Here is a 17,405-nt window from a genome sequence, read left to right as displayed (position 1 = left end):
GAGGCAGGAAATGAAATGGAGGTGGCAGTCCAACCACGCTGTCCCAGCACAGACTAACAGTTCACAGATCACATTACCATCGTACTGGGCAGTGAAGCATTAAGGCACAGAAAGAGGATTTTTCAGGTGAGGGAAAGATGGCAGCTAGAGCCTGAGGCAAATGGAGTTAAAAACCATCTGAGAGGTAGATAAAAAGAGAAGCTCAGACCTGCAGTGAGCCTTCATTTACCTCAGTGCAGCAAACAGTATGTACATAGGGGAGGGACAAACCAGCTGGATGAGGCAGTACCTGGCCAGAATGAAAAGGCAGCACAACCTTAAAAACGTCTTTCAAGTGGAAAAATTCAAGCATAGTGTTACATCCAGTAACTTAAGAACAAAAATTCTTTTCTTTTATAGTGCCAGGCCTCACAGCAGAACAAACACAAATTCTTTTCTATAACTAAGGAGAAACTGGTGAGGTATGACAACAAACAGCTAGATGTAGAGAAGAATTTGCAGAGGATACTTTAAAAAGGCAGCTATGAAGGAAGGAAATGGCCTAGAAGTGAGCTACAGAATTACAAGACAGATAGATAAAGTTGTGGGGAAGGGGTTTTTTTTTTGGAGGTATTAACAATTATTCACTATCATCCCTGTACAACTACAACAGAAATACTATTTCCAGGAATCCTAAAAAAAGGAAAGAGCATGAGGAATATCAGAGGCTTAAAAAGCCCAAGTTCATCCTTTCTTCACCGTGTTCTGCAGGATGTTTTCGCTTGAGCTGCCTTCTGTCACGCCTGCCCTCGCTCAGCCTAGCACAGCCTGGCTGTAAACCCGACTGGAAGTGAGGCAGGCCCGGCTCCTTGTTCGTGGTGCTGCCAGGAGGTGGTGCTGAGGTAGGTTTGAGGGGTTCTCCAAGGCCACCTTCTGCAGACGATGTGGAACTGGCACTGTTGACAGAAGCATAGCCTGAGCTCCCTTCCGGATTGGGATTTCTTGAGGTGAGAGATGCTGAAAGGCTGCAAGCGTCATCTGGCAGCTTGGCCTCCTTCTGTGGGGCCACCTGCGCAGCCCACCCCACAGCGAGGTTGTCCTCATCGCTGGAGTCCAGGCAGCAGTGCTCTGCTGGGTCCATATAGACCACTGCCATGTCCAGGATCCCACTGGGACCCGTCACTGTGGGATGAGAGAAGGAAAACAGTTAGTTTTGGCTTGGGCAGCACCAGGCAGGCATTCAGTACAGACTCAGACAGAAAAAAAAAAATGAGGAAGAGCATAAACCTCATGTCTGCTCACACACAGAGGAGAAGGCAGAGCACTAAGTTTACCCTCATTTAAACCAGTAACTTCCCACCCCAGACTTTTGGATAGGTACTAAGAGCTGTTTGGAAAAAGAACAGCCAGTCCCAGTGTCAGCAAAACACACGGATAATGGTGTTTCTAACACGATGGGCCATTCATCACGTGTGGCCCACAATCAGCAGTGTTTGAACAGTCACACTTGGAATTGCTAAGCAGCCACAAAATCCTTCCTCATCTTCTGAAGCAATACAGAGAAAGAGAATAGATATATACCTCTAAAACAGTTTAACAATTACAACCACTGGGGAAGGGGGAGAGTTTTTTCCAACTGGTCTTCATCTTAAGTTCAGGCTTCTGATGCCTGAGAAACAGTTTCAAGCAAAGATGAAAAGACAGTTTTAGTTCTCTTGTCTGCTTTTTATAAGGAGAAAAAAAAACCCCTCACCTTCTCCATCTCTCTCGCCTTCGCTTTCCTGATCACCTTCATAACCAGAGCAGGAATCTAAACTCCAGTCTAAGAAGTTGTCTAAAAGACTTTCTTCCTGGGTGGATAGCTCTGCTGTGGGTGTAGTCACAAAGCTGCCTCTGTCATCCTGAATGCTGTCTTCCCTCCTCCTGGAGAAAGGAAATCCAGAAGTCACATTAAAAGCCAAGTCTGCTTTTGCAGCTCTTTTAAGAGGATTACAGAAAAACTGATTTAAGAATGGAACCTCGGGATACCAGAGAGGAGGAGAGGCTCATGCCAGTCCTCGGAGACACTCACAGCAGTGAGCTATACTGGCCTTTTAGTTCTCTGTCCAGAGGGAGAGCTAAGGAAAGTCTGAATTTCCACATTCGTGTGCAAGGGAGTGGGCTCCGGGTCCTCCTGTTTCACACCCAACAAGGAACAGAGCTGGCTGTAACTTATCACCTGAAAAACAAAAAGCCAGTAAGAATTCAACTATGCAATTCCCTCTGCCAGCAGGCTATTCCTCTTTATTTTCTAGGAGAGACCTATCCTGATCGGTTCTTCCCACACGTGCTCAACCAGAGCAAGTACAGTCCCTGCAGATTCAGTTTAAAGCACCCACTTTTTTTTTTAGACACTCCTCCAAAAGTCTAAATTTCAAGTCAGAACCCACTTCCCATTGTTTGAAGTTGACCACATCCTGCCACACGGCAGCTTTGCCATGGGTGCAGACCTCAGCAAAAGGAGACAGAGCTCACCCACCTTCTCCTTGCCTATTTCATCATAACGCTCGTCTTCGAATCGTTGTTTCACCGCAGTTAAGGACACCTGCCTATAATCCTTTGGGACATTGTTGTGGAAACTGGAAAGAAAGATTAAAGCCCCAGTCTTAGAACAGATTATAAGAAACGACATCAACAAAACCTGCCAATTTAAGTACCTTCCCTCTGTCCAGCTCAGCTCTGAGCTAAGGAATTTGGCGTTTCTGCGGAGCTGCTATGCAGCAGGCCAGGACACGTGGTTTCTAAGCATGAGCTTCTAATTCCTTTTCTGTTCCTCGAGGTAAACAAGACACTTGTCTTGTACTCTTTTAAAAAATGAGCTACTTTTGCTACTGGAACTCCTTCTGAAGCTCACCAATAAGCCAGTCACAGCCTTCTGAAAATAGTGCTGTTTGGCAAGCTGAAACCTGTTAGCCTTGAGGAACACCACGTTTTCTGTAACCCAGGGCCACCACTGGTTGGGAGAGACAGAATAGCTGTCCCTGAACTGGCCCCTAAGCCGTAGTGCCTTGTGGTGGGGGGAGCAAGACAGTTTCCCAAAGCCACGCCCTTCATTGAAGGACTGCATAGATGCCGCACGCCTACAAGAGCTGGAATGCGAGTACCCATGTGCCCTCCCAAAACAGTTCCAAAACAATTACCAGTTTTGGTGGAGGCTTAGCACACAGGGCAATAGGTCTTCAAGAGAGAAACCGGTACACTCAAACAGCTGCCTGGTCCAGGGGTGTGCTGAGGAACAAAATACATGTTACCATTTCATGAAGCTCAGTAGTTCTGTACTCAGATGGATTTTTGTTTTGGGGGGGGGCAGGATAAAGATCATGATCTCTATGAGCCTATGCCTGCAGATAGTTCATTCAAGTTCACAACTAGCTTCAAGGATAAGTATACCTTCAGTTTGGTGGGTAAACCTAAGTACAAAAATCTTCAGTCTCATTTAAAACCAAAGCTTGCATAGTCTGGTGCTAATACTCTTGCTCATCATAGCGATTAAGAGGTAAAACAGACTGAACTCAACTCTTCCTTCTGAAGTCTTACACCTGTCCTGCTCTTCCCTCTCAAGGGATTGGGACATCTTGCCTAAAGACAAACAAAACCCACCAAAACAACCCCAAAGGCTCTCTAAAAAGAGAAGGCAGACTGACATACCGCGCTGCAGCTGCACTTACGGTACGGTTCCTTACCTTGCCTGTGTAGTATCTTAGCCAGCAGCAGTGCTGCAGCAGCCAGCCGAGCTGGGGAATACACACAGAGGCTTGTGTTCAGGAGTGACAGTTCACAAATGAAGCTGTAGAGGTGAAGAGTTCTTCTCTCCAGCGAGACTATGCTTGACAATACTTCTTTGTAGTCCACAACGGTAGGTATCTAGTGCATAAGGAAGAACAGAGGTTGGCCATACAAGTCAAGCACCAAGTATTTAGAACATGGTTGTGACCAGGAGATGACATTTCATGACATTAGGGCTTTTTTGGTTGGTTGGTTTCTTAACTGCTGCTCTGACATTGAAAGGGTTCTTCAGTGAAAGAGTAAATGGCCTCTTGAAATCTAAGTTTTAACCTTGACAGAAAGGCAGAGGGTTCTGTATCTGCATGCTCTGAAACGTGCAAGGTCTCCACAGCTGATTGAGAACACTCACCCAGAAACCCAACACCTTAGACGAGAAGAAGTGCTAATTACAGCAGCCTGACTTCAATAGCAGCCCAAGGGGTGAAATACTCCATCCGCTTTCCAAACTCACCCTTATCTTTCCTTCTAGGGCAGAAATGATCTCGCCCATCATTCTGACCAAGTCTTCATACTTGTATGTGTTGTCTGTTAGCCACACAGCTTCCCGTATTGTCAAGATCTCTTTGCTGATGAAACTGCAACATTAAATACTAACAGTTAACCTCAGAAGAAAGGGAATTTGTGCACCTGTGCGATAATGGTTTTGTGGCAGATTAACTCTCATCATCTTGGGTGCATTTAACAACTTTATGAGGTACTTTCCCAGGTATAGATCAGGAAAGAAAGAACAGCAGCTCTTCATTTATTTCATCTTTAAGTTGGAACCACCTACTAGTACATTCCCAACTCCTCATTTCTGAAATCTGTCCTAGGTTAAGATATTGAGGGAACTAACAATGCAGAATAATTTTGCACCACATCATGTCGCTCATCTGAGTGTAACAGACTAAACTAGGTAGCAATACAGCTGCAGTTGCTCTTTACAGGGCTACTCGTGCTAATTTGGCACGAGAGACTTCGCTTGCTGATGGAATGCATTTAGACCAATCCACCGCTATCGAGCTTTTCATATTAAAAACATGTTCAACATATAACACCTTGTGTCTTGTTTGCAGAGATTGTGAGTGTTTGTATGTGAGCACAGTCCAAGCAGCACTCAACATAGAGGGAAGCCAAAGATTCTTTCCAGTATTATCATCAACAAGGGGAAAAAAAACCAACTTGAGCTGCAGAAATGGATTTGAACGATCACAGTAACCATCTCCGTTCACCAGTCAGAACCCTACCGTGTGCAAATGACCATGCAGGCTATTCCCAAAAGTTGGAGTCGAGCCCGAGATACAGGTCTCAGCTTCAAATAGCGATCCACACATCCCACTGTCATGTGAAGGCATAGGCTAGAAAAGTCTTTCATGGTAGCCACTTCTGTTAGCCAGTCAACCAGGATATATCTAGACAGGAAGACAGAGAGACACAACCTGTGCAGTCAGAAGCCATTCAAACCAGTGCTGAACACCCTCCCCACACCCAGCTACCGAGTCCCTTCTCCACTCAAAAAAGTTTTAATCAAGAAATTCAGCCAAAAAAAATTTCAGAATGATGACACATTGCAGTGAGATAAGGATTTGCAACCAGAGAAGCCTCTGAAGGGTCAGCAGTCGCCTGTGAAATGGAATCAGAAGCTGACCTGTAATTAACAGGCACTTGCACAAGGAAAGGGGTAGGGCATACCAGTTCGGAGGCCACCTAAGATAACTGGAGAGTGACTCTATCTCCAACAAGCCAAACAGTGCCTCTATTTCTTGAAGAGCTTGTTAGTCTTGACAGATGTAAGAACTTAGTCCAGACCAAACCTCACTTCTCCCTTCACTTCTTTACAGGGCCTTGAAATAAGGGCTCCAATACTTCCTTTTTGCAAAGTGCCAGTGTTTCTCTGACGGCACAGAATGCATCACGAGAGTAAAGCAAAAGATGCCATCTTCCAACAGACCGCATGCTGGATTTGTAGAGGGAAATAGGCAATGGTTTCCACCACATGGCCTGACTCCCAGATACAAGTTCTTACCTCATTGTTTCATTCATTCCTTTCTGCATAGTGAAGATACTTTGCTTGCTGATAGGAAGGGAAGCTTGAAAGATCTGAGACACCATTTCATTGGAAGATTTTGGTTCTATTCCTATTTGGTTTCTATTCCCACAAGCTTTGGCTAAAGCTATCTGTAGTAGAGAGAAGACAAAAGAAAGCTGTTGCGTTTGGGTTATTTTTCCTGGATGCAAACTAAAGCAGCACAGGATAGTCCTGTAGTTTTCCTACTGAAAACAGAGACTGAACATGACAAACTACTTGAAAGGGAACAGAACTCGTAGTTCTTGGTTTGGCCTGAATGTTAGATGCAGGCATTATTTGGGGGTAGGCTTTAAAGTTCATGGAAAGATGCAGCCTTACTCAGATTGTACCACAGACAGGTAGTAATTTCCAAAAGATGGGAATCTACAGAGTAAATACATGCACGAATATATAGACATTATTCAGCAATTTTGACCCTGCCTCTAAAGAAAGGAGTCTAAGCCTGCAATGACAGCATAGGAAAGTCCAAAGGAAAACAGTTTTCCTGGGAAAAAAAAAGCCAGTCTTACCTGTGCTTCCCAGCAGCCCTTTGCCGCGTAGTCCCGTAGCTTCCTGAGACTTTGGAGGTATCTGCCAGGGTCTGACATCTACAGAGAGGGATGGAAACAAATTTCAAAACCCATGATCTTTACAAAACAAACAGAAGGATTGGAGTACTAATATCCAGAAAAAAAAGACACTGCCTGTGGGTACATCTATTATTTCAGCAACCAGTCTGTTTCTCATCATGACAACAACTTTTTTTTTTTTTTTTTTTTTAAAGAAACTTTCTTCGGTTCTTGCCCAAGGTCTCATAGGAAATGAGAGTGGTCACTCAGGATTCCAGCAGTCTCCCTGCTCCCGTTCCCAAGCAAGCCACAGGAGCACTAGCCAGCAGTGCTGTGCCTTTAGCAGAGTTACTGTAAAGGGACTTCTGCTTGCTCCTCAGCTACCACTGCTCATAGACTCGCTTACTTTAAGCACCAAGGCAGACACCAAAGCTCGTGGGAGAGAGTTCTTAGTGCTCTCCTTGTTTATGAAGCAGGTAAGCTCTGAGGAACAGCAATTTCTTTCTATGTTCATTGTACATAAGAGGTCCAGACGTTACAGTGAAAAAGCTGTTTTGAGACAAAAAAGAAAATCCTACTTACAGCAGCCTTCCTATTTCTTTCCCAAAGGAGGTAGGAGCTGTTTAAACAACCCTGCTTCGAAGATTCTTCAAACATTTCAAGGGATTCTTTTCTTCTTTCTTCATCCTAAGAAGAAAAGGCATGATGGTATTTACACCGTCCGGCCAACCAGGCACTGGATCTCAGACTTCAGAACCTACAGAACAGCTCCATACTGAAAGCTACAGAGCAGAATCAACCAACTGGGGGGCTCCCACCTCCACTCAGTGTTGGCATTTGAAGATCCAGGCTCAGGGAGCAGTCAGTGATTTTCCCCAGCTGGACAAAAGCTTTTCGGCTTGCTTGTCACTGAAGAACTTCTTTTTCTTTTTTTCTTTGTTTTAAATATTTATGATTGGAAGGCTTCTTTTGAGGCCTGACAACACTGCAAGCCCATGATCAAGCCAAAATTAATTTCACTGTTTGTAGAATTCAATAAACCAAGTTGATAACATTCCTTTAATCAACCAGTAAATTAAACTCATGAGAGAAGAAATTCCTAGGCTGCTTGAGGAATATAAGAGCCTTTTGCTTGTTTAAAAAAAGTAAAATCCAGGTAAACAGCATTAGCATCACCAAAGAAGTAGCCAAACACATCAAAACAGAAACAGTGCTCACCTCAAAGAGACTCAAGACCTTAGCCAAGCAGTGGAGAATAGATCCTTTTTGAGCCTGAAGAAAGTATTAAGATAAAGCATTGTTAAAGATGAACAAAAGCAATTTTTGCTAGTAATTCCAAACTACAATTTTGTCTGCCTTTCAACCATTCCTCCCCCTTGTTCTTCTCAATGTTTTGTTATCTCTGAGACAGTACTGAATCTCTTAGAAGAGACAGCACAAGCCTTCGGCACTCATGAGATACCAACTGTAGTTTGGCAATAAATTCATTAAAATGATTGATCTACAGTCATTTGAGCAACAAGAGCACAGGAGCTCCTTGGGGGAAACAAAACCTTATTTCCAAAAGAACTAGAAGCAGTTATTAGCCTATGTTGAAGTCGAGGGCAGAAAGAAAACTTACTTTCTCCAGCTGGCACTCTGCTTTGAGACTCTCATAGACCACAGCTTTACAGCAGCTTCCACCCAGGGACCACGGAGGACGGATGAACAGCCAGACAAACGGGACTGCGCACACGTTCAAGCGCTCCGCCAGGCTGAAGAAATAGGATGCCTTCAGTCCATTCACTTCTGCACGACCCTCGTCGGAGATGGACACTGAACAAGAAACATGCCAGAAATCATTGGGAGTTTATTTGCAACGCGTACTTGGCGTTTAGTCAGGCCACGACAGACAATGGGGATACAATCAGGACAAGATTGGACAGTGTCTTCCCTTTAGAGCCTTAAAAGTCATGGAGATGGCAAAAGAACAGCCTTATTACAATCAGTCGTGAGGGACATAGAACCCTAAGCTGGGGGGGGGCGGGATGTTCTGCAAAACCAACACCCAGAGCAACATTAACTCCTGCCAGGGCACCAACAAGCTGGTGTGCAAGTCACCTGCCTCGCCAGTACCCTCTGCAAGGACGCTCCTCCTGAACTGCCAGTCCCTTTTGCTACGTTTGTCAGACTAGGTACGTAGCCACGTCTGATCGGAAGTTTCACAAAGGATAATTTCTACACATGGATTCATAAGCTAAGCATGGACTTCTTTTCGAAAAGAGCTGTGTGCTGTACTGTCATTTAACACCTAGCAGTTTAGCAGCCTTAAGCTGCACTGAAAGGCAAAACTGCAGAGGCATGGTAGGCAACAGAGTTGGGGCTGTTCAGCCTGGAGCAGAGAAGGCTCCGGGATGATCTTATTGCAGCTTCCAGTACTTAAAGGGGCTACAGGAAAGCTGGAGAGGGGCTTTTTACAAGGGCCTGTAGTGACAGGACAAGGGGCAATGGCTTTAAACTGAAAAAGGGCAGATTTAGACAAGATATAAAGAAGAAATTTTTCACTCTGAGGGTGGTGAGGCACTGGACCAGGTTGCCCAGAGAAGCTGTGGCTGTCCCATCCCTGGAAGTGTTCAAGGCCAGGTTGGATGGGGTTCTGAGCAACCTGGTGTAGTGGAAGGTGTCCCTGCCCATGGCAGGGGGGTTGGAACTGGATGATCTTTGAGGTCCCTTCCAACCTAAACCATTCTGTGATTCTATGATAGTAAATGAGATCTAAGCCCCCACTGAAAGCAGCAAGCTGACCCTGCACTTCACTGCTCCAGAGCCCGGGTACAAAAGCATCAGTGCTTGAGATGCAGGATAAATAGCTTTGTAAGTAGCCAGTAAAACTACCAACTTTATAGTGAGACAATGAGTCTGATCTGTATCTATAACAGATATAAGCCTTTAGCTTATCTCCATTTCCTTCTGTCATGCCATCTTCCCCAAAGACCCAGGTACAAGCTTCCACACTTACAGCCTTCATTGTACAGGTAAGCCACTGCCAGCTTCACAGCAGCTTCAAAGTTCCCGCTTTCAGCAGCCCTGAATGGGAAACAGAGAAGAAAATTGAGGCTGAAGTCAGTAGGTGCTTCCAGGCCCACACCCTCAAACAAGTTACTTTAGTGGAGGCCAGGCTGTGAATTTGGTCATCCCCAACCATAAGCACAGGTGCTTTCACTACAGAAGTTCTGAGTTGCACTGAGGTTTTTCTTGCTGCAACCCTTTCCTGTGCCCATGTCCAGAACAGTTTGACGATTCACAGCAACTGTATCTCATTCCTGTGCAACGTCAGAACCTGTCAGCATGTTTTGGTACTTGCACCTTCAAGCCCTTGTGCTCCTCCCTTCGAAACCAACGTGCACATACCAGTCGTCTTCAGCAAGAACATAACACATGCATCAGAGCAGGGGCAACAGTCAGAAGCAAAACAATTAGCATGACATTTAAACTGACTGATCACCTTCACATCAGGTAGATTCTTGATCCTCTGATCTCACTTGCACGTACAGATATGCCACTAACAGACTTTACTTAACGTGCTATGTTCCAACGTGGAACATTAATGCCCTTAAAGAGCAACCACATGCCATGGGCCCTGCTGAATTTACAGAGACAGCAGTTACAAGCTGCAGCTTAGACACAAATCAACAGTTCTTCAGCAAAGACCTACAAAAAGAGACAATCAGATCCCTCACTCACAGCGAAGACTGATTAGAATTGTGTATCCACCTTCAAACATCCTCCTCTACAGTGTGAGGCAAATTTGCTTTTTAAAGCTTACCTTTCAAACATCTTCAGATTGTTTGGAGAAGGCCATACTTCTTGGAAATTTGCACAGGCCCAAACACTAGTATGATTATCCACAAGGTATTTAAAGTGTGAGTGCACCTGCAAGAGGCGAGGGGAAAATAATAATTATTAAAATAAAGAGACCAACAAAAAATAGTTCCCTGCAATCTAATTTTAGATAGGTAACTAATTAATCATAACTCTTTTCCTGCCTAACCAGCAGCAAGGCAAGAGATCACAGAATCATGGAACGGTTTGGGTTGGAAGGGACCTCAAAGACCATCCAGTTCCAACCCCCCTGCCATGGGCAGGGACACCCTCCACTACACCAGGTTGCTCAAAGCCTCATCCAACCTGGCCTTGAACACTTGATGCCAAACCAAACTAACTTGCTCCGTCCCAGTGATCTGGCAGGACAATTCCCACAGAACACTTGAATACTGCTGTAATCTTCCTAAGCTCAAGTACTGAGAAATAAAACTTCTACTGGGATATCAAAAACCTAACTATTGCACGTATTTTTTGATTTTCCTCAGGTTCACTCCGGCCCGAGAAGCAGCCTTTTCCGTGTGCAGAGATAAGCCACCACCCGTGCCAGAGGGGAAGCAGAAGCAGACTCACAGCTCTGACCGAGAGGATGTCCTCAGCAGGAAGGCTTTTCAGAATGTGAAACAGAACATCCACGGGCAGATTTAACAACGTCAGGACTCGAGGCCGTTTTCTTATCCTTCGCTTTGACGGGAAAGAAAAACACCTGGAACACCTACAGTGAATCACTGGAAAACCAAACCACGGGACACCTCAGTTAGTGACAGAACAGTACAAGGGAAAAAGGCACTACAGAGTAGACACATGCAGAAACACGTTTAGTTGCAGCACAGGACACTTCTTCAAACATACTAATCATGAGGAAATTCAGCAAGTGTCACGTAACACCATAAAACTAAGCCACAAAGAAGTAATTGAGCTCAGACTCAGAAGGGACGGCTCATGCTCAAGTCCTCTTTATCAAGGAGAACCCCCTCCATGCCCCAACTCCATCACTAGACTGTGTTTAGTTAAACTGTCACTGCTACAGCTTCACTAACCTCCCCCACATCCCAACTCTTCCTTCTCAATTGACAGCTGTCCTTGGAATGTGATGAGAGAGATTAGGAAGTTCAGACCCACCAAACCAGCAGAAGCCAAAGGTCCGTCTTTCTAGGCAGCCAGTTGCTGCCATGGGTGCCCATGGAAGACCTTCAAGAACCAGGAAGCCCTTTATTTGAAGTTTCAGCATTCATAGACTAAGGCATTGCCTACATAGAATGGTTTGGGTTGGAAGGGACCTCACAGACCATCCAGTTCCAACCCCCCTGCCATGAGCAGGGACACCTTCCACTACACCAGGTTGCTCAAAGCCTCATGCAACCTGGCCTTGAACACTTCCAGCGATGGGGCAGCCACAGCTTCTCTGGGCAAACATCTTCTGTTTCTTGTTCAGACCAAGTTTACCCTCACTGCACTCACCAAGAAAGGAAAACCATCTAACAGGCAAGACAAACCCAAGAAGAAGGCACAAATCCTGCTGGCTGGTAGAGACTCGTATTCCATGGTAGAAAGCCTTTGGAAAAGTCACTTTTCCAACTTCTGGGGACAGCGCAGCACTTGGGCTGCCACCAAGCAGGAGGCACCTGCATGCAGGAGCCCCAACACCCACAGCTGGCTGAGTAACAGACCAGCAGAAACTCAACTCGAGGAAAGGTGCCAGGTGGAAAAAAAAAAAAATCACGTTCTCCACCTCCAGCAACACTTGGGCAGTCGGGCCCGAATCAATCCCGGTTCACGCTGCCGGGCAGCGGCACAGGTGCCAGCACTGCTCATTTCCATGTCGCCTCTCGCAGCTCTCCGGAGCAGTTCACACCAGCAAGAGAGGCCCATTTCTGAGTGAGGAAAAACGCTGAACGTTTGCTTTGCAGACACGAGGGCTCAACAAGTAAATTCTGAAGTGAACACTTGAGCCCCACGTGTCTTTATTACAGAACATCTCTCAGTTGTATTTTTCAAACTGGTTTAAGTCTTACACAAAGACATTGTACTTGGGCTGTTCAGCCTGGAGAAGAGAAGGCTCCGGGGAGACCTTCCAGCGCCTAAAGGGGCTACAGGAAAGCTGGAGAGGGCCTTTGGACAAGGGTGTGTAGCGACAGGACACGGGGCAATGGCTTTGAACTGAAAGAGGGGAGATTTCAATGAGATCTAAGGAAGAAATTTTTTACATTGAAGGTGGTGAGGTTGCCCAGAGAAGTTGTGGCTGCCCCATCCCTGGAAGTGTTCAAGGCCAGGTTGGATGAGGCTTTGAGCAACCTGGTGTAGTGGAAGGTGTCCCTGCCCATGGCAGGGGGGTTGGAACTGGATGATCTTTGAGGTCCCTTCCAACCCAAACCATTCTGTGATTCTATGATTCTACTTGGGAAATTATTACTGACTTTTTTCCCTTAAGTAGTTGAATTAAAAGACAGAGACCCTGATACTGCGCAATACACACATGCTAGCATGGCTTACCCTGCTTTCACTGGTTCATCTCCAGCTTGAAGATTTTTTGTCTTCAGTTAAAACAAACTAGTGGTATAACACATCTTCCAAATGACCCCAGATTATTGATGAAGCAAACCAAGTCAGAGCTATGGAGTTTTACTGGATTATAGGGTCAAAGGCATAAGCTTAGAGAATCACAGAATGGTTTGGGCTGGAAGGGACCTCAAAGATCATCCAGTTCCAACCCCCCTGCCATGGGCAGGGACACCTTCCACTACACCAGGTTGCCCAAAGCCTCATCCAACCTGGCCTTGAACACTGCCAGGGATGGGGCAGCCACAGCTTCTCTGGGAAACCCGTTCCTATGCCTCACCACCCTCTGAGTGAAAAATTTCTTCCTTATATCTAATCTAAATCTCCCCTCTTTCAGTTTAAAGCCATTGCCCCTTGTCCTGTCACTACAGGCCCTTGTAAAAAGTCCCTCTAGAAAAAGTGTTCCATCACAGAGAATGACGCAGCTCCCAAATTTTTTACGGAGAGAGTAGAAGGTGGCCAAAGAGTCAAGATGAGGATAGAGAATTTTAACGAGTCAAATGTTTTTCACCATTAATGTTGTTTCACCTGCTCTTCTACTTCAGGTGTTTAACATCTCCGAGCTATAACCTAACCATGGAAAACTTCATGGTCTTACACGAATCTCCAGTTCTTCACACACCACTCCAGTGAGAGACCAGAGAAGTAACATTGCATTTCTCTTTGAGAAGGGAGGAGTAACAGCTCTTTCCAGCTGCAGACACAGTGAAGGGAAGAAATGTGTGGACTGGCCAGTTAAACCCTCATCTCCCTCCGAGCCCGTCAGCCCACAGAACTGGGAAGTGTCTGGCCTTACAGACTGCACAGCCAATGCAAAAAGTTTGGAGCCAATTTGTTCAAAGCAAAGTTGCTGTGTCAGACCCAATTACTCAATACATTTTTTTCCATTTGCAAGGGGAAGGTTATCTGGGTTTTCAGCAGGATCCTTAAGAAGAGCCTGCAGATTCCTAAGGGATCCATGGCTGCCACAGTGCTAATACAGGTTTTTCTGTTCCTACACACTATTAACGTCCTTAGTGCTTCACGTTTAATGAAACAAACCACCAGCCTGATACAAAATAGCATCCAGTGTCTCATCAGTAGCCTGTAGCTACCTGCCTTTGATTAAAAAGCTATTCCACGAAAATAAAAACTTTTTGATGTGCACAGGGCAGAATACTGCTGTCCTTGTCCTCTGAGAAGCCTTGAGCAGTGTTATTGCTATAAAAAAGAAATGGACTTCTACATTGGTGTGCCAGTTAAGCCTGTATGAACATCTGAATGACTCAGGAGCGTGGGGTACTTGGACAACTCAAGGAAGAGAAAATTCAATTTCAAAAGACAGGAAGTCACATAGGGAAATTTTCAATTTGCTGCTTCACAAAATCGGAGTGGTTTAGGCCGGGAGAGCTCTGGGGATCACCCAGTCCAACCGTCCTGCCCCAGTGGGGTCGGCTGCCCGCAGGCTGCGCAGGACCACGGCCCGTCGGGTTCGAAAGTCTCCGAGGATGGAGACTCCACAGCCTGTGCCACCGTTAGAGCAAAGACCAGTTCTTCTGTGGGAACGGGCTTTCCCACGCATCGATTTGTGCCCCCCAAAATTCAAAGGCATCCTACACGTTATCCCACACGCAATCTACGGGGTTTTTTTTAAATGCCTGGCTTCGAAGTTAGCCGCACAGGAGTGCTCAGACGCGTCCATCCTCCAGCTATACTATGGATACTCCGGCGAAAGAGAGGGAAAGGGCGGCCTCAGGTGCAGCACCGACACCCCGGCGGGGCAGCAGCAGCACCGTTTGCGAAGCGGGATGCCCTGGGAAGCCGCAGCCCCGACTGACCGGAGCCCCCCGCCCGGCCCGCACCGCCTCACCGCCGCGGCCGTTTGGATTCCGCCCACGGCCGCCAAAGCCCCACCGAGCCGCCGCGGCCGTTGCTGTCCACAGCGGCCCCTCAGACGCCGGCGGGAGCCGCGGCGCTGCCCGGGCGGAACACGCTCCCCCGGGGCGCGGCCCTCCCGCCCTCACAGTCCCCTCAGGAGGGGAGAGAGGCAGCGGCGGCGCTGCCCGGGCCGAGCACTGCCCGCCGGGGCGCGGCCCTCCCGCCCTCACAGCCCCCTCAGGAGTGAGCCGGTGGCGGGAAGGGAGAGGCGGCGGCAGAGCCCCTCACAGGGATGGGGAGAACGGGGGTAAAGGGGGGGGAGAAGGGCGAAGCGGCACCCCCGGAACCCGCGGCACGCTCCGCACTCACCGCCCGCCTTCATCGCGCCGCGTTCCGGGGACCAAGCGGAGCGGACCGGCCTCGGCGCCCAGACCGGCTGCGAGTGAGGCACCGACCGGGAGGCGGTGCTTCCCGCCCGAGGGCACGCCCCCGCCAGAGGCCACGCCCCCTCGCCGCTCAGCAAGAGTCGGGGAAGGCGCTGGAGCTCGGTGCCGCTCAGGCCACGCCCTCAGAGACCCCACACTCGGCGGCGCCGCCGCAGCTCCTCTCTCCGCCCGCGATAGGTTGGACTCCCCTGATCAACGCCCACCGGCCGCGCGCACTTTTTTTTTTAAACACAGCAGGCTACGCGATTGGCCGGAAGGCCGGCGAGAGGCGGTGCCCGCCCCGCCCCGCGGGCCGTGATTGGCTGTTGAGGATGCGAATTCGAATCGGGGCAGTTTGGCGGTTCGAGCGGGGGCTGCGGCGCATGCGCGCGGCGCAAGGACCGCTTCTCCCCCCCCCCCCCCCGCTGTGGGGGGGTGTCGCCATGGCGGGAGGAGCCGGTCGCTCGCCCGTTCCCCTCAGGGCCCGGGCTCCCCCGTGGGCCGCGATTCTCCCCTCCGCGCCAGGCCCCAGCCGGCAGCAGCCTCTCCAGCCGCCGTGGTGCCGCTCGCCCACCCCCGGCTCCGACCCCGAGGGTTGCCCGGCCGAGGGCGTTACACCCGACAGCTGCTGAGGGAACGCTTGTGTCCTATTGCCACCTAATTTATTTCCGCCCCGAGTATCCGGGGCCTGAGGGTGTCGGTGCTGGGGGAAGGAGTGGGGCTTGCCCAGGCTGAGGCCCCTTCGTGGCCTTGTGTGAGGATGAGGGGGAATTAGGGAGACAATCGGGAGCCAAAGTTCAAACCTGAGTCAGGGATCGAGAGGAAAGCCCTGATCCTCAGAAGGCAAAGTGCAGGGATGGATGGAAAAGGCTGGCAGGCTAACAAAGTGATGAAGGAACAATGGGTTTATTGCTTTAGCTCACTTGAAGCCTGTTTTGACCTTTTTAGAAAAGAGCATCAAGAAGAGGAGCTGTCGTTTTGCGGGACGTAAAATGACCGTGTCAGGATTGGCGGTGGCTGGAAACTTTCCCGACAATGTGTGCCTTGAATAAACATCGTCAATCTCTGCACACCTGAGGTTTCTTCCTGGTGGTGTGGGTATGAGCTGAAGGACAACCTTAGGTTTCACAAGCATTTTTCATTTTTCGTGGGTAGAACATGAAATTCTGGATGCTCCCCTGCCCGCACAACCGCTTTCGCAAGGGATTGGGATAGCTCCGAAACCACCAGCGATATTTTGTGGTGGGGGAGGCTGAGCTCAGCTGGCTGGATGACTCCGCTGAGCTCACACCGCGACACTGGCCGTGCTGGGGCTGGCAGCCCCTCGCGCCGATGCGCTGTCCTGTGCAGTGACCACGGGGGACGAGCTGCTGCGGACAGGCTTTCTCCCTTGCAGATCCACCTCCTCCTCCATCCGTAAAACTGTGTAATATTCCTGGGGAGCACAGCAGCTGCTGACGTGGAAAAGCGGTACCAAGAGCCAGGGAATATTTATCTTCTTTTAACTGAGAAGTGGTTTGAATTAAAAAGTTAATCATGCTGTCGGCTTTTGTTCCTTATTTCTTCTCCCCCTCACAGCTGTTTCTGCCAACTCATAATAAGTTGAACCAACCAACAAAACATGGATAATCAGCTCCCTACGGAGAGCTAAAATACCAGCAGAAGATGCTCCTTGAGTCATAGGTGATGCACAGTGTAGAGTCCCCTCGGGTAGATCCTGTTCTCTCCAGCAGCAGAGGAAGGCAGGGCATGGGGAAGGTTATATTTAAGGGATGGATTATAATTGAAAGCCAAGTGGGCACAGGGAGATGGGAGCTGCGATTTTCAGAAGCAGTAAACTTTGGCCTGTTGTGTCCTCTCCGCAGTCGGATGGCAGAACATCCAGTTGGTTTCATCCCTGACAGACAGACCGATCAGAGGCTGACGGGTGTGTGGTGGGATTCATGTTGCCTAAATATGGCCATCTGGCAAGATCTTCAAAAGCCTGTGGTGGCTGCAGCCTCTGCCCGGAGCTGGCAGATGGGGAAGGAGTGGGATCTACACCCTTTCCAATGGACAGTCAGGTTGGATACGCTGTCCTTCACATTTCTGTGCCTCCTCGGAAAGTCATTACGTGGTTGAGTCAGTCCCTACAGAGAAAAATGCTAATTATTGTGCTTCAATCATTGTTGCCAGCTGCGGAGCTGGATTTCCTTTAGTTGTCATGCCTCTTTCTCCACTGAAGAGCAGGCAGAGGGTTGTGTTTCTCCTAAATCAGAACATCTCTTTGCTCCCTTCACATCT

At 48.2% G+C, this 17,405-nt stretch overlaps 1 protein-coding gene across 1 annotated transcript; it reads right to left on the bottom strand.

Moving 5' to 3' along the window:
- Positions 1–700: 700 nt before the first annotated feature.
- CCNF (cyclin F) lies at positions 701–15,079 on the bottom strand. The gene is made up of 17 exons (XM_086622089.1): positions 15,067–15,079; positions 10,855–11,009; positions 10,226–10,332; positions 9,419–9,486; positions 8,042–8,235; positions 7,639–7,692; positions 7,003–7,107; positions 6,382–6,459; positions 5,810–5,961; positions 5,031–5,195; positions 4,256–4,379; positions 3,702–3,882; positions 3,159–3,246; positions 2,498–2,597; positions 2,070–2,197; positions 1,733–1,902; positions 701–1,161 (listed from the first exon to the last, which is right to left on the bottom strand). The coding sequence occupies exons 1-17, from the start codon at positions 15,077–15,079 to the stop codon at positions 701–703; spliced, it is 2,343 nt and encodes a 780-aa protein (XP_086478215.1).
- Between the last annotated feature and the right edge of the window lie 2,326 nt (positions 15,080–17,405).

Source organism: Tauraco erythrolophus, chromosome 17 (genome assembly GCF_009769465.1).
Source record: "Tauraco erythrolophus isolate bTauEry1 chromosome 17, bTauEry1.pri, whole genome shotgun sequence".
NCBI lineage: Eukaryota > Metazoa > Chordata > Aves > Musophagiformes > Musophagidae > Tauraco > Tauraco erythrolophus.
The sequence above is the reverse complement of the archived record's forward strand: the minus strand, read 5'-3'. Positions and strand labels throughout refer to the sequence as shown.

Coding starts and splice junctions, on each gene's coding strand:
- CCNF (XM_086622089.1), bottom strand. Junction 6,460..7,002: donor AAAGAAATAGGAAGGCTGCT/GTAAGTAGGATT, acceptor CCCTCTCTGTAG/ATGTCAGACCCTGGCAGATA. Junction 2,598..3,158: donor CTAAGCCTCCACCAAAACTG/GTAATTGTTTTG, acceptor CTTTCTTTCCAG/TTTCCACAACAATGTCCCAA.